Source organism: Bidens hawaiensis, unplaced genomic scaffold (genome assembly GCF_021521415.1).
Source record: "Bidens hawaiensis isolate Kalapana, Puna unplaced genomic scaffold, B.hawaiensis_p1.1 tig00037193_1, whole genome shotgun sequence".
Classification (NCBI taxonomy): domain Eukaryota; kingdom Viridiplantae; phylum Streptophyta; class Magnoliopsida; order Asterales; family Asteraceae; genus Bidens; species Bidens hawaiensis.
Genome location: NW_027505464.1, coordinates 40,085 through 63,897, shown reverse-complemented (window position 1 = coordinate 63,897; position 23,813 = coordinate 40,085). Strand labels below are relative to the sequence as shown.

The 23,813-nt window shown below is 35.4% G+C and overlaps 4 protein-coding genes and 1 non-coding gene across 6 annotated transcripts; 3 read left to right on the top strand and 2 right to left on the bottom strand.

Annotated features, from left to right (window-relative positions):
- Positions 1-2,385: 2,385 nt before the first annotated feature.
- LOC143613367 (shaggy-related protein kinase epsilon-like) lies at positions 2,386-4,757 on the top strand. The gene is made up of 11 exons (XM_077087090.1): positions 2,386-2,535; positions 2,647-2,739; positions 2,824-2,883; positions 2,995-3,267; positions 3,338-3,466; positions 3,594-3,734; positions 3,846-3,896; positions 3,978-4,073; positions 4,159-4,242; positions 4,324-4,426; positions 4,522-4,757. Exons 1-11 carry the CDS (start codon positions 2,416-2,418, stop codon positions 4,602-4,604), a joined length of 1,233 nt encoding a protein of 410 aa, XP_076943205.1. The 5' UTR covers positions 2,386-2,415; the 3' UTR covers positions 4,605-4,757.
- A 2,501-nt stretch (positions 4,758-7,258) lies between these two features.
- On the top strand, positions 7,259-11,812 carry LOC143613368 (DEAD-box ATP-dependent RNA helicase 14-like). Its single transcript, XM_077087091.1, has 9 exons — positions 7,259-7,459; positions 8,299-8,628; positions 9,169-9,540; positions 9,770-9,838; positions 9,932-10,201; positions 10,282-10,632; positions 10,698-10,975; positions 11,062-11,403; positions 11,489-11,812. Exons 2-9 carry the CDS (start codon positions 8,323-8,325, stop codon positions 11,667-11,669), a joined length of 2,169 nt encoding a protein of 722 aa, XP_076943206.1. The 5' UTR covers positions 7,259-7,459; positions 8,299-8,322; the 3' UTR covers positions 11,670-11,812.
- A 3,011-nt stretch (positions 11,813-14,823) lies between these two features.
- On the top strand, positions 14,824-18,414 carry LOC143613357 (high affinity nitrate transporter 2.7-like). The gene is made up of 2 exons (XM_077087083.1): positions 14,824-16,002; positions 17,925-18,414. Exons 1-2 carry the CDS (start codon positions 14,846-14,848, stop codon positions 18,157-18,159), a joined length of 1,392 nt encoding a protein of 463 aa, XP_076943198.1. The 5' UTR covers positions 14,824-14,845; the 3' UTR covers positions 18,160-18,414.
- Positions 18,415-19,139: 725 nt separating this feature from the next.
- Positions 19,140-19,212, bottom strand: TRNAE-CUC (transfer RNA glutamic acid (anticodon CUC)). Its single transcript has one exon. It is a non-coding gene; the product is annotated as a tRNA-Glu (tRNA).
- A 312-nt stretch (positions 19,213-19,524) lies between these two features.
- LOC143613359 (zinc finger CCCH domain-containing protein 41-like) lies at positions 19,525-22,946 on the bottom strand. Of its 2 annotated transcripts, XR_013150104.1 has the most exons (5): positions 22,191-22,946; positions 21,051-22,082; positions 20,652-20,978; positions 20,056-20,541; positions 19,525-19,794 (listed from the first exon to the last, which is right to left on the bottom strand). XR_013150104.1 is itself a non-coding variant. In XM_077087085.1 (4 exons), the coding sequence occupies exons 1-4, from the start codon at positions 22,842-22,844 to the stop codon at positions 20,137-20,139; spliced, it is 2,418 nt and encodes an 805-aa protein (XP_076943200.1). In that variant the 5' UTR covers positions 22,845-22,946; the 3' UTR covers positions 19,808-20,136. The 2 variants fall into 2 exon arrangements, 1 of the variants encoding a protein (XP_076943200.1); XM_077087085.1 differs by lacking the exon at positions 19,525-19,794 and having other exon boundaries at positions 19,808-20,541.
- Positions 22,947-23,813: the final 867 nt, after the last annotated feature.

Genomic DNA, 23,813 nt, shown 5'->3' with positions numbered 1-23,813 from the left:
TAGAATTTATATATTTTGATTTATAACAAATATAAAAACGTTAATTATATGAAGTTTGACTCTCGGTACTCACATTATCTTTTTTGTTCAGAAAAACAAGGACATATTTTATCGTATATACCCTTTATCTTTATAAATTTAGTATTGGGCTTGATCTTATAAAACTTTTATCTAACTTCTTTATCTTCTTTTCTAATCAATAATGTAATTATTATTCAAGTTGAAACAAATGAAAGGTTTTGGAATGATTATTCATATCTATGAAAACAAAAAACATGTTACTATCATCTCCATTAATACTTTGATGTTACTTGTCTTTACTGATCCAATCACCCAATCATCGTTATTAATATTAATAATTTGATTTAAAGATTTAAAAGCTAACGTATTATTCACTAGTCCTTGCTACTAGTCCACCCTGGTTTTTTGACTCCCGAGCGCACCCTAGTTTCGTCACATCGTGTGTTACGCACTTACGTCAGAGAGTTCTGCTCTTGTGGTGACACAACGACTGTCAAATGGCAGCCGGCGGTATGGTTTTCCGAGAAAAACATTCAAGCCAAACTCTTAAAGTCAGCAAAAAAAAAATCATCCAAACTCGTTTCAACCAGATGAACGGCTACGACATAACCAACTGCAACATTTATTTAAACCACTCAACAACTTCCACGTGATCAGTATGTATGTATATTATATACACTTACGGACCTCTAAACTCTCCCCAAATCATATTTCATAAACTCATTTCAAGTCCGTCTTGCAACAAATCACAGTTGTGAAAGTAATAAAAATAATAATAATAATAATAATAATAATAGTAATTAGATTACTGATACAGAGTCATAATTGAGTCAAAACTTGTCTCTGAAGCGTCATAATCAATTTTTAGGGTTTTATTTTCTGGTCTGGTGTAGAATTTGATCGGCGTTCTGCATATTCCGAGCTGTTTTTAGGTGCGTATACTAATTATTATCTGCCTCTTGAATTGAGATAGTTGTTTTATGTGATCATGTTACCTTCAATTGCTGTCATAGGGTTTACTTATTGTTGCTGTTTGGAATTTAGGTCTTCAAGCTTCAGAAGCTAGCTAGATATTTATAAGAATTAGTATATGTTTGGATAAGATTACATGAGCTAGAAATGAACAGTTTAAATATACAAACATGATAGCTAAAACTTTAAGTACTTGTGATTTAGACAATCTAATGAACATATATATACTTGATGAGTTCTTAGATGTTTATGTGGTAGAAATTTTGTGTGCATAAAAAGATTGGATTCCTTAGGCAGCTGGATTATATTAGTGATGTAGTGTTAGTCTGAAATATGGTAGTGTAACAATATGTACAAAAAGCGGCTGAAGTGTCTAATCGTATAGGAATTAGGGGATTATTAGGTATTTCCTAAGATTACATATGTAAAATGAGATGAAAGAAGCATTACAGCCAGCAATACCATTTAGTGAAACAGTTCCTTTGGCACTAGGTACCAGTTAATTTTTTTTTCATGGTGCTCTAGATATTACCTTAGGACATATCATTATTTGTTTTGATGACTGCGAGATTTTTGCGGGTCCCATTAGAGAACTTGTGCTCAAGGTTACAGGCGACATCCTGGGTTAGATGCTGCTGCCAAAAAAATATTAATGTCTTGCCTAGTCAACCACTTTACCATTTTCTTTTATTATTTATCTGACATGTGGTCTTTAGCACCTTTGGTTCAACTATTCCATGCAAAGTATTGTACCATTGATGAAATGAGTCAATGAGATGCGGATAACCACTTTGCATGAATCCAGCCATTGTTTTGTTTCACAGTAGTCATCATGCATCGTGTCCTGGACATGTGTCAACTGTCACGTTGCATGTTCCAAAGCAATATATTTTAGTAACAATTAGTAATTTACTGTAAGAGTGTAAGCATATATTATTCATATTTAACTGCAGGAGTCTAGTAGAGTGCAAAATCAAACTAGATGATTCTTATTATCAGTACTTATCAACTAAAACTCCAGACATGACAATACAACTGTTTAGCAATATTTGACTTATGCAAAAGCCACTTTAGTGTAAGTAGTGTGTAACTTTGCTATCACTATTAGATAACATAGTGTGATCTTATTCGGAAATGTGTGTGTGTGTGTGTGTTTATTTAATGGGGGTATTACTAATTGAGTTTGGTTTATAGACCCAAAATAACTTTAAGGAACGGAATCCAAAAAGCTAGAAGGTTTCATATACTATTTTCATTGAGAATGTTTAAATATCACACATTGCACCATGGTTCATGTACCATAATATGGTTTTGAAGTAGATGTACCATATCTCATGTACCATATTGGTTTTGTTATACAGATGTCTGTTTGCATGAGTGGTGCTTAAGTGATAAAACTACATTACTCGGTCTACCACAATTATGGCTTCTGTTGGAATGGCTCCACCAACAGTTGAAAAGGTTGATGATGATTCAATGTTTGTTGACAAATTGCCTGAGGAAATTAATGAAATGAAAATTAGAGATGAAAAGGTAGAAAAGGTTGTTGTTCTTGCCTCTTGGTATCTTTAGCATAATATGCTTCTTTATTATACTTTGATCTTCTTTGGATGCATCTCTACTACAGTTTTCACATAAACTAGCCTCTTGTAGGAAATGGAAGCAACTTTGGTGGATGGAAATGGCACTGAAACTGGTCACATTATTGTTACTACTATTGGAGGAAGAAATGGCCAACCCAAACAGGTAACTACCATAATTGTTACTTTATTCCATTTGTTGTTTAATGCCTTTCTGATTTTTTTTAAACTTATTTGACTGTTCTTTCAGACAATAAGCTATATGGCAGAGCGTGTGGTGGGCCAGGGTTCTTTTGGAATTGTGTTTCAGGTAATACTTTAAGAGACATCTCTCAATTTGAGGATTGGTGTAAATGAACCATTTATTCTATGGGTCAAAAAGAGTCGGACTGGGTTGACTGAAAATCTTTGATGTCTGCAGGCTAAATGTTTGGAAACTGGAGAAGCTGTTGCAATAAAAAAAGTATTGCAGGATAAAAGATACAAAAATCGGGAATTGCAAACAATGCGTCTTCTTGATCACCCCAATGTTGTCTCACTTAAACACTGCTTCTTTTCAACTACAGACAAAGATGAGCTTTATCTAAATTTAGTTTTAGAATATGTCCCCGAGACTGCTTACCGTGTAGCACGACATTATAGCAAGGCAAATCTAAGGATGCCCATGATTTATGTCAAACTGTACACCTATCAGGTATGTTACATTCATTTTCTATTCATGCGTTTATTTCCTTTTTGAACTCATAATTATATTATAAATCCAGATTTTCAGAGCACTAGCATATATTCATGCAATTGGTGTCTGCCACCGGGACATTAAGCCTCAAAATCTTCTGGTGAATCCTCATACTCACCAGCTCAAACTCTGCGACTTTGGAAGTGCAAAAGTTCTGGTAATACGTTTGCATGGCAATAAATTGCAATGTTATTCTTTGTGTAATTTGTATAATGTATAAAGTTGCAAAAAAATTGTTTTGTTAATTCATACTGATATTATTTACTTTACCTTGTCTACAACAGGTGAAAGGTGAGCCAAATATATCATATATATGCTCTCGATATTACCGTGCACCTGAACTTATTTTCGGGGCAACTGAATACACAACTGCCATTGATGTATGGTCAGTCGGTTGTGTTCTTGCGGAACTGCTTCTAGGACAGGTTCTTTCCGATAATAACACCCTATCTTTAATTACTATTATTATTGTTATTAATATCATCATCATCATCATTACTATTATAATTTACATTTTTATTGTGCGTACTATCTAGCCTCTGTTCCCAGGTGAGAGTGGAGTTGACCAACTTGTGGAGATAATTAAGGTAAGTTATATGCATTTCCTTTAAATACAAAATAATAAAAATATATGTATTTTCAGTAATTGATAGTTTCTGTGTTTGTAGGTCCTTGGTACACCAACCCGTGAAGAAATCAAATGCATGAATCCAAACTACACAGAATTTAAGTTCCCACAAATCAAAGCTCACCCGTGGCACAAAGTGAGTTGCCCTTTTAAACCGTAATTTGATTTGACGTACATACATATATATAAATGTATATATGAATACTTCATTTCATACATAGATTTTTCACAAGCGGACCCCACCAGAAGCTGTAGATCTTGTTTCAAGACTACTCCAATATTCACCTAACTTGAGGTGCAACGCTGTAAGTGTATCTTTCTCAATTTATATACAACCAGAAGATGATAAAGGAAGGTATAATTAAATAACTTAATGTCCTCAACAGTTGGAGGCATGTATCCACCCATTCTTTAATGAGCTTCGTGATCCAAACACTCGTCTACCTAACGGTCGCCCTTTGCCACCTCTCTTTAATTTCAAGCCTCAAGGTTAGTTAGTTTGTTAGTTATCGGTTTCTTTGTTTTCATGTGAGATTAGGTTATGTTATGTTGACAACACTTAACTGATGATGGTAAATTAACAGAACTAAAAGGGGCATCTTTGGAACTTGTGGCTAAACTCATACCGGAACATGCTCGTAAGCAGTGTGCCTTTCTTGGCTTTTAATGAAGTCGTCGTTATCAGCTAAATTATTACTACTATGTATTTTGCTATGTTATGCTATACTGGGTTATGTTATGGTGTTAGATGTGTTTATTTGTTGTTACCTGTAGCTTTTTTGCTTCCAACTTATGTAAAATGTATGGTATTGTTGTATTATGCGAAAATGGATTATGCATTTATGCTTGCTTATATATTTAATTCCCAAACTTTTAGTAACAAGCATGGTGTGTTTGGATATGAAAGTATAACAGCTAGCTCCTAGCGACATATTTATTGGGTTATTTTATAAATCTTCTTATATAATAAGTCCTTTTAAAAATATTTATTGGGCTATTTTAATTAGTTTTCAAAGTTGATGTTTATTTTTCTTGACATTAGTATCGCACAGAAGACATGTTCGAAAGGGTTTAAAAGGTAACTTGGTATGATTGCAAAATATAATCATAAGAAGACCATGCGTAGTAGTTTAACAGTTTTAAGTAAAAATAAAAAGTGAAAATGTAGTCATGAAGACTGTTACTAATGTTTTCTTTTCTTTCTTTCTGTTTTCTTTTTCATATAAAAACACGTAAAATAACAGCACCGTTATTGTTTAATTGGTTTTTTTAGTCTCACTAAGCTCTCATCATCCATTTCAAATTACTCTAAACTTGCAAGCTTAACACAACTTTGCATACATTTGTAGCTTCGATATAAGGGCTATAACTATCGAGTCTCAATATACAACCACATATAGGTTTGTTTAACGCAATAAGTCACTCAAATGCATATTTAAATATTGATTTAATAACTTTGACAATATGTTTGTTTGTAATAAATTCATAATATATTTATCTTTAAAATAGTCGATATCTTAAGAGGCTACATCTAAATCGCTTAACATCAAAGTGTGTTTGGTTTGTTAAAAGAAAAACTTTGAATCATTCATGAAGCCTATTTTCTTGTCAGATTTATAAACATACTGAATAGAGCCTCTGAATCGTTCAGCCCTCTTAATGATTCAGGTGGTGAGTTCTAAACAATTCCAAGTTTTAAAAACTCTATGAACTCACCTTAGTAAGTTTAGATTCTAGATAGATCACCTCACCCAATTTGGTTCATTAACTAAGAATTACTTGAATTTAATAAGTATGCTAATTTTGAAAATAATGTCAATAAATGGATTTATGGCTCATTAAGTTATGAGCGATTCAACTTTAACTAAAACAACCTCAAGAAATGCATCATATTTAAGCTACTTGACATGTCTTTTTATTGAACAAAATTGCAACGGTTGTAATCATTGAAACACTAATAAACTCTAAATTCGGGGAAAAAAATGTCACAAAACTTTTCAAATTTCATTGATTTATCAACTTTAGTTAGGTGTCAGTTACATGAAAATTTTACGAATACTAGATATCACAAACAATCTGTTTGTTTTGTCACGATGGTTATATCGATTGTAAATTAAAGAAAGTTGGATGCTTGTATTATATTCATGGTAAATAATAGAACAAAACAATATGAACCTAATGGACTACCTTGGGATTAGGAGTCCGAACACAACGATAACAATAGGAATCAACCTTAAAAAAGTAGTAGTTGGATTGATTATTAATGTCTCACAACGTATTTGGAAATTTCCCTTTATAAGAGAGAGGTGATGCGCCACAATGCTACACTCCATTGGGTTGTTCTATCTACCATGTTAAGTGTCATGCCCATATATCTGAGATCTCCTTGTCTGACTAATATCTCATGCATTACTTAGATTCATGACCACTTGACGTCTTCTAAGACAAGTGTCCCTAACATGGGCTTAATCCCTTAGGCTTTCTTTCAAATGTCCCAATGCTACTATACCGGCCAAAAAAATTAATTACGTTTCTCGTTGAAGTCAAAGAACATTTCCTTCCTCCATACGTGTTTCTAGTCTTCCTGTCTGGCCAGACGACTGACAACTCATCTCGGACCTGGACGATTATAATCAGACGTTTTTATGTTAATTTAAAACCCGAACGATTTACACAAATCGAATTACATGAATAAGTTATGTATTTCTATGCGTAATAATTTATACATGTTTTTTTTTGGAAAATTGGATTTTAATAATCCCTATTAAATGGTATTGGCAGATAATAATCCCTATTCGTTTTATCGCCACCCGGCGGTCCCAAATTCAAAAAAGTTGGTCCCCCGTTAAAAATGACTTAACGGCGTTATAGTTTTTTTCTGAATTTCAAACCAATGTTTTAGGGCTTTTGATCGTTAGGAGGATACGAGTCGATTAGTGTAAGACTTAGTTTGAAATAGCGTTTCAAAATGACGAAACAATGCTTCAATTCGGGTGTTTGAACTTACAATTAACCAAAATCGAGTCGTTTTGATCATTGTTTCGAGCTAAGTTTTACACCAATCAACTCGTATCCTTCTAACGATCAAAAGCCCTAAAACATTGGTTTGAAATTCAGAAAAAACTATAACGCCGTTAAGTCATTTTTAATGGGGGACCATTGGGGGCCAACTTTTTTGAATTTGGGACCGCCGGTGGTGATAAAACGAATAGGGATTATTATAGGCCAATACCCGGGATTATTAAAATCCAATTTTTCTTTTTCTTTTTTTTATTTATTTTTTAGTTTATATGTTTTTTTTTAGAAAAGTAACTCGTTGATCGAAGCATATTCTGGTTGCCACTTTGCCACACCAAATTACCAATAACCATACCATCGTGTCTCATTCCACTCACTCACTCACTCTGATCGTCCGTTCATTTCATTTCATTTCATTTCTCTCAACGCTTCCCAGGCGAAGCGGCTTTTATGTCCTCCTGCATTTTGTTGACCTAATTAATAATCCAATCAACACGCCTGCAGGTAGCCTTTTGTTTAAAATTAGGGTTCCGGTGAGGTTCCAGATGTAATGTCTAGATTTTGCTTCCTCGATTTTAAACCCTAACCTGCTTAATACGCACTCTATATATTTATATTTCAAACAAATAGGGTTTATTATTTTAAATGATTTTGGTTTTGTTAACTATAAGTTAAAGGTGTCGATTAAACGTTATAGCATTTTCGTTTTTAAAGACGAACTAGTGTTGTATGCTTATGGTTTAATGTTTTGAATTTGGGGGTATTTTATGGTTTCATCACAGATATTGTGATGCATGTGTATCTGTTACACAAATGTGTATAGTTTTTAGAGTTTTGTATCTTATGTATGATTCGCATTTTGTATGTAAGAAGTTATCTAGGGTTTTGTTTAACCCGTAAAACACTTGGTTTTTATTCACTGTTACTGCAAATTAGGGGTGTAAACGAGCCGACCCTGAGCTCAGCTCGTTTGGAGCTCTTTTTCTAAAGTTTGAGATCGGCTTATGAGTTGCTTGTTCAAGCTCGAGCTTGGCTGTGCGGTGTGAAATTAGTAAATAGAAGTCCAAAGGAGGTAAAATATTAAAATACACAAGGCTCGTGAAAGCTCGACGAGCCTAAATGAGCTTCCCTTACAAGGCTCGAGTTCGGGCTCGATAATTAAGCAAGCTTTATTTGAGACTTGGGCTCGGTTTTAGTTCGAAAAAGCTCGGCATGTTTCGAGTTTTTTTATTGATTTGAGCTCGAGCAGCTTGGCTCGTTTGCACCCCTGCTGCAAATGCATGAGTTATTTTGCTATTTACATCTGCATTCAGTGGTTAATTTTTTAAAGTTATTTTGTGTAGTATATTAGAGATTGGTTTGCTGATATGGCTACTGCTGCAACTGCAACTTCCACTGGCGTACGCTATGCACCGGAGGATCCTACCCTTCCAAAACCATGGAAAGGTCTAGTAGATGGTAGAACTGGGAATCTCTACTTTTGGAATCCAGAAACTAATGTTACTCAATATCAGAGACCTGTACCTCCACCAGAACAGCAGCCTTCAGATACCTTAAACTCAGCTGTTTCTTTTGAAAAATGCCATGATGATGGTGTCGCTGGTGATGATGTTAGACATGAAAGCATTGGCAATGGTGAATCAAATCTATCTTCTGAAACTAATGGTCAAGAGGTTTGTGTCATTGCTTTCCTTTGCTAAGGAATTATTTAAATATTTAACTTGTAAATTTTTGCTGGCATGGGTCGTAGTAGTTTACCGTCAGAAAAAAAGGCTGCATGAAACACTTTTACAGTTTTCAGTTTTTAAAGGCCGCATGAAATTGTTCATGTTTGTTTGCTATCTGTTTGAGAATAATGGGTATGACGTTGAGGATTAAATCATAAAGTTGAGATGATGTTATTATAGTTATGACTTGTGAGTTTCTTATGTAGACTGCTTTTTGTATGCATACTGTTGTAAGTTATTGGTGTACGTAATGAGGTCTCAACACCTTCTTTAAAATGTTCATGTTTTATATTTGTATCTCTGTATGTATGCCAACTGTAAGGTTTGTTGTTAAAGTTTTGGTTGAAGATTTGGTGATTTTAAGTTCTCTGAACTTACAACTTTTACTTATTTTTCAATAAGCTGGTTTGACTTCATGATGCTTTTATTAGTATATTGTATTTTATGTAAATATTAACCTTAATGCTTGTTTTAATTCTATGTTAGACTACAAATGGCGGGTCTGATGATACCCCGATCGAGACATCTGACTTTGGACTGAAAGCTACAAATGGCGGGTCTGATGATAGCCCAATAGAGACTGCTGACTTTGGACAGAAAGCTACGAATGACGGGTCTGATGATACCCTGGTAGAGACAGCTGACGTTGGACAGAAAACTACGAATGGTGGGTCTGATGATACCCCGGTAGAGACAGCTGACGTTGGACAGAAAGCTACGAATGGCGGGTCTGATGATGCCTCAATAGAGACAGCTGATGTTGGGCAGAAAGGGACTCCTGCTGTGGCTCACGTGCCATCAGTTGGAAGTGGTTTATCCCCGGCTGATTATCGACGGCGGCATGAAATAACTGTATCTGTAAGCATCAATTACTTCAAATTATTAACTTGTAAGTTAAATAACACTTTTTGGTTAATGCATCAAGTTTGGTTTGGTGTTCATTTTACTAAGGTAATGATTTGCCTTTGTGGGACCCAGCAGCAGGCGATACCTGATGATATATTATATATTAATATATAATAGTGTATGGTGTTTCGATTTATTTGTTTTATTTTAAAGTTGCTGATACTTGATACTATGTGTTCAGGGAAACAACGTGCCGGCGCCTTTTACATCATTTGAAGCTACTGGGTTTCCTCCTGAGTTACTTAGAGAGGTATGACTTTTGTAAGAGTGATTGATTGTATACACAATCTTAAACGGTAGTCCAAATTATATATCTTAAAGATGATTCCTTGTCTTTCTACAGGTGGTCAAGGCCGGCTTCTCTGCCCCAACTCCCATACAAGCCCAGTCATGGCCCATCGCGTTTCAAGATCGTGATATTGTAGCGGTTGCCAAAACAGGTTCTGGAAAGACATTGGGCTACTTGATTCCTGGATTCGCACATATTAAACGAACCTGCAAGAATCCTAAAATGGGTCCCACGGTTTTGGTTTTGTCACCCACTAGAGAATTGGCCACACAGATACAAGATGAAGCTATCAAATTTGGAAAAGCATTACAGTTAAATTGCACGGTTTGTTGCTCATTGACGATTTTATTATTTTTTTTTCTAATTGGTGGGACTAATATTATATATTTTTTTTCTAATTGAAGTGTTTATATGGAGGAGCACAAAAGGGTCCTCAACTAAGAGAGCTGGAGCATGGCACAGACATTGTGGTTGCGACACCTGGGCGTTTGAATGATATTCTTGAAATGAAAAAGGTGAGCCTTACTCAGGTTAGCTATTTGGTGTTAGATGAGGCAGACAGAATGTTGGACATGGGATTTGAACCTCAAATAAGGAAAATAGTTAATGCGGTCCCCACACGCCGTCAGACTCTTATGTACACTGCCACCTGGCCAAAGGAGGTTAGAAAAATTGCAGCTGATTTTATGCATAATCCGGTCCAAGTCAACATTGGAAATATCGATGAACTTGTTGCCAACAAATCCATTACACAGGTATGATTGAATGATCTTTAAAGAATGTTGTATATTTAGTGATTGGTTGTGATGCACATGTGCAGCATGTTGAGGTGCTGACTTTCATGGAGAAAAAGCGTCGTTTAGAGCAGATAATAAGATCTCAACAGCCAGGATCTAAAATAATTATATTTTGTGCGACAAAGAAGATGTGTGATCAGCTGGCAGGTAATTTGACTCATCCATTTGGCGCTGCTGCTATTCATGGAGATAAAAATCAGAGTGAAAGAGATCTTGTGCTGAATCGATTTCGGTCAGGGAAGTCTCCTGTGCTTGTTGCAACCGATGTTGCTGCTCGTGGTCTGGATGTTAAAGATATCAGGTTTGCTATGGCTTTTTAAATTATGATTTTAAAATGCACTTGCTCGTCTTTTTAGTGTTTTGATGTTTGTGTTGATTGTTTTAAAGGGTGGTGGTGAACTTTGATTTCCCTACGGGAGTAGAGGATTATGTACACCGCATTGGAAGAACAGGAAGGGCGGGTGCTACAGGAGAAGCTTACACATTTTTTAGTGACCAAGATGCAAAATATGCCTCGGAACTTGTTAAAGTTTTGGAAGGAGCAGATCAGCGTGTCCCTCAAGAACTTCGGGAAATGGCTTCACGCGGTGGTGGTGGTGGAATGGGTGGAAGATCTAGACGGTGGAGCTCAGATGGAGGTGGTGGTTCTAGCTTTGGTGGAGGATATGGTGGTGGCGGTTCTAGCTCTGGTGGAGGATATGGCGGTGGTAGGGGTAGCAGCCGTGACAGGTAACAAAAAAAAACCATTTTATAGAAAAGTATTAAGTATTAACACGATTAAGAGTTACTCTAATATATTAAATCTTGATTGCAGTGACAATGGTGGTGGTAGTGGGTATCAGGGTAAGAGCTTTCATGAAAACACGTCCAACAATGGTGGTGGTGGAGGTGGGGGCCGCAGTCGTAGTCGTAGCCCGGAGAGGTTTAACAGTGGGGCACCAGCAAAAAGCTTTCACGAGCTTATGATGGAGAGAGCCCGGGGACCAAGTACCTAAAAAGTGTATTAGGATTACCACCAATCTGGTGGTGGGTAATTTAAGGGATAGTTATTATCATATTTTGTGGCCTAGCTAAGAAGTTGAACAATAGTGTGTGCTGTGATGATGTTTTGGGAGGTTCTAACATAGGATGGTTTATTGTAAAGGTGATCTAATTTTGTTTATCATGAAACCAAAAGTTTATATGATATATGATCTTTTGGTCTATATTGATGTCTGCATAATATGTGATTCGGACTGTTTCTTTTATTGTTTTTGCTAATGGGCAGGCGGGTCAAAACAAAACAATTTTGTACAGATTCAAACGGACCGGGCCAGTTGGTTGGCTCATATCTGTTTTTTAACACATCAGTGTCATATGCTCCAACTTGGTACATTTACTCAAACATCTAAACCTTAAAAATAATATTTGGCGCGGTATTTTCATGTCACAATTAGTTAGTTTGAACCATAACTGGTTTTAATTCAACCCAGCCTGATTTATTTTGACATGTACAAAAGATACCCAATTTGACGCAAAGCCAACTCGTCTATCGAGCATCTCATTTTGTAGGGATGGTAGCTGAACCCATTGTGATACTGGTAAATATTTTGTCAAACTTTATGTCACTAGTATACTACATAGATCATGATAATATGGTGTGATTACATACATGCATGATGCTTTTAGTTTTAAATAGAGTCGATAAACTGAAGGTGACCACGAGTCCTGTCTACGGGCTTCATCGAGTCCTATAATTTCACTTAGATACAGGGCCGGGCCCATGAAAAAATAATTGTTTTTAATATAAGCCCAAGCCTTTTGGGCCACTACTCCACTAGTCCTATTTCATGGGAAGAGTAACACAGTTTAACACAAACTTAAACTTAATTACTCTAAAAAAAATAAATCCCTTTCTTCTATTAATTAGCTTCTTCTTTTTTTTTTTAGTTTGGTTAATTAATTTTTCTTGTGTTTGATATTGTTTATTTTATCCATTAAATTGAATTAATTATGCTATTTATTGATGCAGTTTCTAAGGTGTGTTTATTAAAATGATTAAAGTAACTTGTTAATTACTTTCTTTAACTTAGAAGCTATTAAAATTATAACTATGTTTTCAACATTTATATGTTTAAAGTCTTGCTATTAAAAAGGCAGGACTTATGTTTTAAACCAGAAAAAATAAAAATAAAAAAACACAAAAGGATAAGTGTAAGGCGTAAATGCGTAATTCGGTTATGATATTTAATGAATGGTGCTTTAATGTTATACTACAGAGGTTCATGTTTATCATTCATTCATTGTTTCTTTGACCCATCTTATCAACCCGTATTAAAAGTTTCTGAATCCGTCGCTGACTATGTAGATATCTAACTATAACTAAATGTCATGTAATATGGAACCCGTTAAAAGCTTAAAGTGACTAACCAGGATAACTAGATCAGCAAAACTCCAAGATCCAGAACGACTAGTATGGAATTATATCTCTTGGAATGCTAACCATGTAACCAACTGACAAAGTTCAATCATAACAGAGGCATAGTTTATCTTGTCTTCTAACATAATCTGTAGCAAATAATGTAAACAATTGAATACATGATAACAAATTGCATTAAACTTTTAATATAGATGAAGAGTATAATTTAAAGATTGTTCATTAAACCTGACTAAAAAAACCCGAAAGACTCGTATAGTTGTACCAATTTCGAATGTCGAGTTTCAAATATTCAAACTCGAATAACCCGAAAACCAACCCTAGCAGTAGACAATACAAAATTAAATACTTGTGGGTTGCTTTCAATTATGGTGGCCTACGCCAAGGTTCACAAGTGGTCAAGATTTTGGTCGGATAATTATGGGCCGTTAATTGAATATACCTTCACCAGAAAATATTCTCTCTATTTTGTCCTAAATGAATAAATTCCTCGTCACATACCATTCCTACTTCCCAAATATTCTACTTACGATTACATTCCGCCGGCCCGTGTTTTATTTTCCTCGTATTTGCTGGCGACAACTTGTTTCAGCAATTTGTTGTCCACTTACATGTCTCTCTATTGCAATTATATAATTTTTTAAATGAAAACTAAATAAATGTTAAATTCATATAACAATCAACAAATGAGTGTTTGTTGAGTTGGGGCCTGTTATACCAATATATATTTTAGTATGTATTAGTGTAATATATTTTCTGTTACTAAGTTGGAATAATCCTGAATCCTATAATATACGTGCTATATATACATCATCTTCAAACTCATATATATATATATATGTTGGACGTTGGTTGGATGTTTGAGATTGCGGTAGGGCTTCTTCCAACACATGAGGAATAGGGTAACCAGTAACCATCAATGTTTTCTAGACCTAGTAAATATTGATACGTTCTTGTCTTACTTTTGTTGTTTTGTTCTTGATACCTACACACTCATTTGTCATTTCAATATATATAATAGTAGATATATGGCCATTCTTATGTTAAATACATGTACTCTGTAGTCCTTTTGTTATTAATCATTTTGATGTTAGATGATAGGTATGCAATTGTAAAAAAAAAAAAAATATTATAGTCTATCAACACATTTGTTGATGTTAGTACATTGAGACTGCACATAAGCTATGGCTCGAAATCAATGATCACTACGGTCAAGCGAATGGTGTGAAATTCTACAACTACATGATAATTTATGTGATCTTTCTCAAGATAATATTGCTACATGTTTTACCATAATAAAATGCAATTGGGATGCATTGAGTGCGTGTGGTGCTTCTAATTTTCTTACTAAACAAGACGAGAATCAACATCTCAAACAGTTTTTTTGAGGGGGACTTAATTCACTTTTAACGTTATTTTCACAAAATTAGTAAATTAACGTCAAAATTATTGTAATTTCACTGTTGTCGCTTGGGCCCATACATATATGCATTATCTGCGCGCACACCACAAGCAGGACGTTAGTTATATGGCTACTTTTATTATCGGGTACCTTATATGCGCTTATTTTTTATTGGGTTTAAATGGACTAATGAGTATAATTGAGTAGTTGGGTGAATGAGTTTAGTTAAAGCGAGTTTATGTGTTTATTGAGTCTAATTAGTCACGGGTACATTAAATTCTATTCTCTCTAGTTCTATTCTATGTTTATTTCATTTTGAAATCTCTAACTATAAATACGTAGCAGTGTAGCCCATGATACACACTTATCTCCCTACGACAATGGAACCTCAAAAATTCTCTATAGCAGTCGACTCCGACCACAAAGCCACCGAATTCCGAATATTTTCTCTCTCCTCACCTCACATGCGAGCCTTCCACCTCGCGTGGCTCTCTCTCTTCACTTGCTTCTTCTCCACCTTCTCCATCCCACCCCTCCTCCCCATCATCCGCCAAGACCTCAACCTCTCCCCATCCGATATCGGAACCGCGGGAATCGCCGCCTTCGCGGGCTCAATCATTTCCCGCCTCGCCATGGGCCCCGCATGCGACTTATTCGGCCCGCGCCTCGCCTCCGCCACCCTCTCCCTCGCCACCGCCCCTGTCCTCCTCTCGGCCGCCTTCATCTCCACTCCTTTGCAATTCATTCTTCTTAGATTCTTCATAGGTTTCTCGTTAGCGAACTTTGTCGCTAATCAGTTCTGGATGAGCTCCATGTTTTCTAACTGCACCGTTGGCCTGGCCAACGGTGTAGCAGCGGGTTGGGCCAATGTGGGTTCAGGCCTAACCCAGTTGACAATGCCTATTATATTTTCTATATTAAATACGCACTTTAATCTAACACCTTCCTTAAGTTGGCGGGCCGCGTTTATAGTGCCCGCCATGTTTCAAGCCATCATGGCACTTATGGTCCTGGCATATGGGCAGGACCTGCCAGATTGTAATATTAAAAGTATAAAAAATATTAAAAAGCCTGAGAAAAACCCAAAAGCTGACGCTTTTGGAGTTTTTCTAAACGGGATAACTAATTACCGGGGTTGGGTTTTGGGTTTAACGTACGGGTTTAGCTTTGGGGTTGAGCTGACTATGGACAACATAATAGCGGAGTATTTTTACGATAGGTTCGGGGTTAATATGGAGACGGCCGGGGTGATAGCGGCGAGTTTCGGGTTAGCGAATTGGGTGTCTCGGCCGATGGGCGGGGTGGTGTCGGACGGGTTAGGGAGGAGGTTCGGGATGAGGGGGAGGTTGTGGGGGTTGTGGATGGTGCAGACGGTAGCTGGGGTGATGTGTTTGTGGTTGGGTGAAGTTGAGTCCGTGTGGGGTTCGATTGCGGTCATGTGTGGGTTCTCGTTTTTGGTTCAAGCTGCGTCTGGGCTTACGTTTGGAGTTGTTCCGTTTGTTTCTAAAAGGTAATATATTTGTTGTTTGTTGCGTGACGTGTGGTTTGTTTTGGTGTTCATGAAACTCATGCTAGATTTAGGGGTGAGAAGTTTTATTAAAAGATACGTTATATGAGTATAATAAGTTTTGAATGGTTTTTGGGTTATTGACGTATATAGTGTAGGATCAAATACATGCTACTTATTTTACAAAGCCTGAGAAGTGAAGAATTAACTGAGGTGGTGACATTTTAAAAATTATGATAATTTTTAAATTTTTAACTATCATTTGTTTGGTGTAATCATGAAAATGTCACCACGTCATTTTTCTGTCACAACTCAGGCTTTATAACTCCCTATCTAGTAACTATTAGTTAAATAACTAAAATTACCTCATTTGTCTTCCATCTATTTTTCTTCTATGCACCTAATTTGCAAATATTTGATTTTTATTGAGGAAAATTATGAAAATGACCTTTGTTGACCATAGTATTAAACTATTAATCACAAAATAACCATTTTTGATTTTTTTCTTACCAATTTTGCGATTCACCCAAACTTCTAACGCCAGCATGGCGCAAAACTTCCAATCGATGTGGAAGGATTTTGTCCTCAAATAAATACACACACAAAAAAAAAAAAAAAACTTAAATTTAAGTGTTTTGCTTTTTAAGAGCCCTTTTTTTCCAACTTATTTTATATTCATATTTCTAATAAAAATAAAACAACAATCATTTGATTAAAAGTAGTAAGGGTGTCAAATGTGACTCATTGGGTTGAATGTGTTGTATCACAATGTATATAATGAGTCATAATGGGTCAAACTAAAAAAGGAAAATGATTAAAACGGGTCAAAACGAGCTGAAATTTCTCAAGTTTTTTTAGGAACGAGAAAAACGGATGAAACTTTTTAGTACTTTTACTTTTTTACTTTTTAATTTATATATCGAGTTATGATTTTTTGCTTTTTCTTAATTTTTTAGTGATGGGTTTTTGAAATGGGTCAAAATGGGTTGAGCTTAGATCCATTTCAAAAACCCCTCACTAAAAAGTTTAAAAAATCATAACTCGAAAAATAAATCAAAAAGCAAAAAAGTAAAAGTACTAAAAAGTTTCCTTCGTTTTCTCTCGTTTCATAAAAAAATAAAAAATAAAAAAAAAACTTGAGAAATTCAACCTTTTTTCAATCATTTTCTTTTTTTAGTTTGAACCATTGTAACACATATATACACTATGATACAACCAATTTAACCCAATAGGTCACATTTGCCACCCCTGATTGAAAGTCATATAACTTTGCTATTAAAGTTTCTACTGTTAAATTTTGAAATACTTCTAAACAAGTTAACTATTTAAGCTTTTAGTAATTTTTGAAAAGTTTAGTTTTAAATCTTTTATATATTTTTAAATAAATTATGCTAAAACTAACTTTAATAAGTTTTGGTTCTTTTTTTTATGTATTGATAAAGATAAAAACTTAAATGTTTTTCTTTGTTTTTGATTTTTAACTTCTAGTTTTTTAAATATTTGTCAGCAAGATATTCGTATCTTTGCGCTGGTGTGGCGCGGACCGGTTGCGTGTCATTTTTTAGAGTATAAGTTTTTATAAAGTTGCAAAATTTTTAGAGGATAAGTTTTCGTAAAGTTGCAAACGGCTTCTTAAACCCACAATACATGTTGGTCAATGGGTGATTTGTTGTTTTTTTTAATTCTTTTTGTTATATGCATATTTGAAATTGGCATATAAAATACTATAGAAGATAATTAATTTATTAAAAGTATTTAACAAAATAAACATTACTATAAGGTGTTGATGCACTATTATTATGATGTTCATCTAACATTGCAATACTATGTTCAAGTTGTTCACCAATTACACTAACAATTGTGTGTGATTATATTAGTTTGTTTAAACCCATAGAATTGAACATGTGCATGTTTTGTTGGTTTAGATCGATGGGTGTGATATCAGGAATGACCGGGAGCGGAGGGACAGTGGGAGCAGTGGTGACACAATTGCTACTCTTTTCAGGCTCCACCAAATTTTCAACACAAACCGGGATTTCACTCATGGGTGTTATGATGATTATATCAACTCTTTCACTTACTACCATCTACTTTCCTCAATGGGGTGGCATGTTATGTGGCCCTTCTTCCCAACACCAACCTTACCAATTGCTTGTATGAGATCGCGCCAAAACACAAACATTCGTCGATACAACCAATAGACAAACGTACAGATGTTAAAGATTTATTAGAGTTGGTTGAGATTCATTCGAATAGGTTTCTTTTAATGTATTATTGTTCATGTTGTAGATGTTACAGCATAAAAAGACAGCTACAACTTTAAAGAAAATAGGTAGAATTTGTATGGTCTTTAGATAGATTCTTATGATCACATATATAATATTTGAAAATGATAAATGAATTTGGTTAGCTTTCTATGACGAAATATAACATTACATAAATTAAACGTGTTTATTAATGTTTTTGAGGTTTGGGGGTTGAGTTGATCTTATTGTCACTGAGTAGAATAGTTTTCTGGTAAACTTAAAGTTTGTTAATATTCCAAATTTGAGTAATGAAGATTTGGATGAAACCAAATTGATTTAGTTTTGTGTTGCCCCTTTTTTGTTGTCAAAACATTAATTAAACATAAACTTAACTTGAAACAAGTCTTTTGTCGTTTTAGTTTAAGTGGAGATCCAATACAATAATACCTTAACGTACAATAGGTACGCGAATCCTTATTTTTTTTCACGAATCGATCTATGAAATCACATCCCAACATCTCGGAATCGTCAATACATATCCACTTAATCATTGGTTCACTGAAAAAAACAATTTTTGATCGTTAATCGATCAATTTTATACTTTTTTTCACGAAAACCGTTTATGAGCGTTGTAGGTTTTTTGCTAAGTGTTTTAGTATTTTTGCCTCTGTTTTTTGAGTCGAGATACTGTACAATAATGCCTTCACGTACGACAGGTACGCGAGACGCTCAAAGGCGAAACCTAAAAACGCTCAGCCAAAATCTAAAACGCTCAAAAACGGTTTTCTTGAATAAAGGTAAAAAAATGATCGAATTAATGTATTGGATCTTTTCCCTAATAAAACAATGTGATAAAGGTTAATAACTTACTAGGTTTTGGTTCTAAAAATTAAATTCCGTTGCCTGGACTTGAACCCGGGTCTCTCGGGTGAGAGCCGAGTATCCTAACCAACTAGACTACAACGGATTCGATACCCAACCTTTTTGTAGTATTTAGATAAAACATAGATCTCAGAATTAAAGTGAAATTGTTTGTTTGTTTTTGAGAATTTATCGTTTTTAGAACAGACCTAACAGGATTTCACGACGATGGTTCTTAATTTTGAAACGACCACACCTTATAAATGGTTGTAGTCATGGACCGTTGAACATTTGAAGTTTTGAGCCATAGCCAACTAGCCATATTCGTAAATGATTTCACAAACTAATCATATGAAGACGAACATTTGTAAACCAACACATCCTTACAACAAAGAAGTATGAGAATAATAATACTCGTTAAAGTGCCAATCAATACTTTGTAGAGAACCTTATACACCTTGACAAATTTAATCCGTGGTGTTGAAAAAAAAAACTAACCAATGATATTTTAGTCCGTAAAAGAACAAAGCAAAACTCTAAAAGGTTTCCAAGTACAAAACAATTACAAAAAAAAAAAGTCCCAAGTTTCAACAACAAAAACAATAGCCGAGCCGCTGAAGCTTCCACACTGCTGCAGCTTGCAGCAACCATCGTTCAAGATTATGGTTCTCCGGGATGAGGTACTCAACTGAAAATGTCAAACGAGTGACAATTATACGCATTTTCAGATATATTTCAACATTGCCATCTAAAGCAATGAAAGTACAAGATATTGAATAAGAGAAGTAACATTTAAACTTATTTAAAAAAAATATAAAACATTAATCATATGTTGTTTGACAGAAGTAAACACAATTATCCCAAACTAGCAACCAAGAACTAAAATATGTCTTTGCAATCTGCAAGCATGAGATAAAACAAGACTAAGTAACTGCTAGACTTGACATACCATTCATCTGGCTGTACATCTCTGACAACTAAGCCATCCTCGACAAAATCAAAACAAAGTTTACTCGCCACAAAATGCAGTTTAACTCGCAGTATTACTTTCATCTGTTTCCATTACCACTACTTTCTTAATGTCCTTGTCTTCAACCTTTTCAGATTCTCCATCTCCAGATTTCTGGGAATCAGTTTTCGGGATTTCAACCACCGGCCCAACAGAAGCATCTGAATTTCCTTTAGGAGTGGATGAAGGAGTTTCACCATTTTTGCCGTTGTTACCAGATTTTAACCATGAAAACTGTAAGTTGTGACCGTTCCAGGATTTACCATTCGAAAATGCCTTTTCAGCTGAATGTCGGTTTGTGAAGTATACACAAGCTGATGATTTGACGTTTCCAGTGTCGTTTTTGCTATCAGCAGGCTCTAGATCATCTAGTTCCACCTTAGAAAGATCACCGAATTGGGAAAAGTGTTCCTTTAAAGCTACAACCTGAATGAACATGTACATGAATTATGAATATAATCATTCCAACACAAAAACATAGTCAAACATCATAATAATAATAATAATAATAATAATAAGAATAATAATATATTTACATTGTAAAGATCGGTTGGCAGAGACGAAATAATCTTAAATGCGGTAGGACGATTGTCCAGTTTGAACCGATTGGCAGCAACTGACGGACCAATAGGCAGCAATGGGCGTAGTGATGGTTTCAACACTGGTGGTTCTTGTAGTGCAATCACAGTGGTTGCTTTGGATCTTTGTGGCACAACAGAATCCATAGACTTTTTGCCATTACCTATAACTTCAGCTCCCTGTGAAAATAAAACGGCTTCAGCTTTTGTAGAATCAGTTACAATTCCTAGTTTCTGTTTTTTCGCCACCTGTTCAGGTTCTATTTCTCCTTTTTGACCTGTAGCCTGCAGACACAAAAAAATTATAAAAATGCTTCATAAAACAATCCATATAAACATAACGACATAAGTGTTTACTTGTTTCTCAAGTTTGTCTAACTTGCGGCGAAAGTCATTTCTCTTCTTATCAAGCATTTCTTGCTTTTTGCGAAGCTCTTCCTTCAAAACCTCTAAATTCTCAAGCTTCTTTTGTGAAGGTGGAGGTGGTTTTGGAGTGTTGATGATTACGGGCTTTGAGTGATCAGAACCAGTAGTAGTTATGGCATTATGTGATGATGAAACTGGCATGCCACGTTGAGGTACATGTGGCATGGTATAGCCACTGACTGTTCCATTAATTGGAATGTTGTCACGGTTAGCCCACCATAGTTTAATAAAGCGATTACCCATCACAGCATCAGGTGCCGTTAAAGCAGCTTCTGCTTCTTCTCTTTTGGAGAACTGAACAAAAGCGCGTTCGCTATTTAAAGGAATGTGAATATCAACAACCTCACCAAATTTATGAAAATGTGAAATTAGGGTTTCCTTTTTGTTCTGTTGGAGGGGAATACCGCTCACAAATACTGTACACTGTGCCTTTTGAGAAGGCTTACGGACATTCTTTCCATTTCCATTTGGCATTTTCAGAGAAGAATTTGCATTGTTTTGCTTATTATTTAACGGCCCCTGTTTTTCAATTAAAGAACTTGCTTTAGGAACCATATTTCCTCTCATTTCAGTTTTGTCTTTTGCAATGCTAACTCTTCCCATAACGGTCCCACCACTTTTGGCCACATGTTCATCAGAACCATCATATGGGCCCGGATCCAACAAAGGCCCACTTTCCTTCACGTTAGACTGATTTATCGATTTCAATGCAGATGATGTTTGAGTATCATTGCCCCATAAAGGCTGATCAGGGTCATAAAAGTCAGAACCAATACCGTCAGCTGATTCAACAAGCGTTTCATTTAAACTTGACCCACTGGGACCCGCTCCACGTTTGCTAGTTTTTCCATGTGAAGGTTTAAACGAATTTGTTGAGGTGCCAGAAACAGGTAAAGGAACCGGGGCTCCAGGTGGCATATTTGCATTTTGAAGTGATACTGAGAGATTAAACTGTGAAAGGCTCTGTAAGTTGTAAAACAGCCAAAAAAGTAACAGAAATTTCAGATAAGAATTTCGAAAACTTAATATTCTATATATATCAGATTATACACATTTGAAACAAAATCATACCTGAACATCTTCAACAACAATACGGTTAACACCGTGCTCCATTGGACACATGTCACCTCTTAGACAAAAACCTTGTTCCTCAAAATCTCGACACCGCTGACGTGGAAGTCCCAAACCCATATTCATAGAAGGATTAATAGATCTATAAGCTCCTTGTAACCCAAGAGAATGTAGTGGGTCCAGACCACCATTTGGCAACCCTGGAACCAACGCAAAGGCCCCCCAAGAGGGACCATATGCATTTGAAACAGTTGGTAAACCCCTTCCACCAAACAGACCAGGGCCCATCTGAGAAGCCATATCACGTTGGTTCCAACCACCAGAGTCCCTTCCTCTACCCCTGATTGAACCAACGTCCCCCCTAATCCTCTGGTTCATATCCAAAGGTCTTCTTTTCCATGGTTCACTGGACTGAGAGCCAGATTCCTTGTAAAGATGTCCATTTTCAAAAGATTTTTTTCCTCGTCTAAATGGTTTAGTAAATATTTGTTCAGAAGACTCTCTCTCTTGTGATTGAGATCTTACATCATCTCTTCTACGATGCTTATGGTTGCGATCATCATCATCGTCATCACTGATTTCTTTCTCATCAGGGTTGCTTTCAGATATGGAAGGTATTTGATCAGGTTCTTGAGTTGAAGCTTTAAGCTCCATTTAGTGATTAAGGAAAGTTGAAAATATTTTATGGCTGACAAGTTGTAATAGTTACTAGTTGAACCTGAAATATTTTAACAGCATAATTCTTCGTTAAAATTCAAAAGTAGCGAATCATAAGAAAGTTATGCCTGAATGGGCCATTCAAAATAAAATGTTTGCTATGATGCGTGTTAAGTTGTTGATTTGACAAACAATATGCATGTGAAGTAGCAACTAGAATAGATACATGTGAATGATAATGATGTTTTATTTATGTAGACATGTAGTAGCATCAAGCCTTTAGAAAAGGTAAAGGCTTAATACTAAAAAATAAAAAAATTGGTTGAATTGTAGATTTGACAAAAACATGTATGTGAAGTAATAACTAGAATAGATGCATATGACTATGAATATAATACTAGGCCTAAGACTCATCCTTTGCGCCTTGAGTGCGCCTAGCACTTTCACCTACCTAGTTGTTAGCACGTGTTAGAAACTCAACCATTCAACTAGGATCCCTATATAGACAACAATCCTGTATTTATAGAAAATGATTGTGAAATGTCACAGTTATAGGATGTGTAAATACTATAAAACTCGAAAAACAAATAGGTGCTAGTTAACCAAAAATAAACATTTGCATACTTAGAAAATGTTCATGCTCATAATTAAATTGAACAAAAACTTAATGCCATTTAAATAAATAACCATGTAAAGATTTCTATATGCCAAATTATGGTTCATAAACTGTCAGCATGTGTTAGAAACTCAACCATTCGACTAAGATCTCTATATAGAAAACAATCAAAACACTACTGTCTACTGAATAGTGGATTGTATAGAAATTGATTGTAAAATGTCACGATTATATGATGTGTAAAAGATAAAGAGCAAACAGCTTAAGGTGAGAGCTGAAATACATGCCCCCATTTTATGTTAGCCATTTTACAATTAATTATGCGTAATAAATGAATTTTATAGATATGA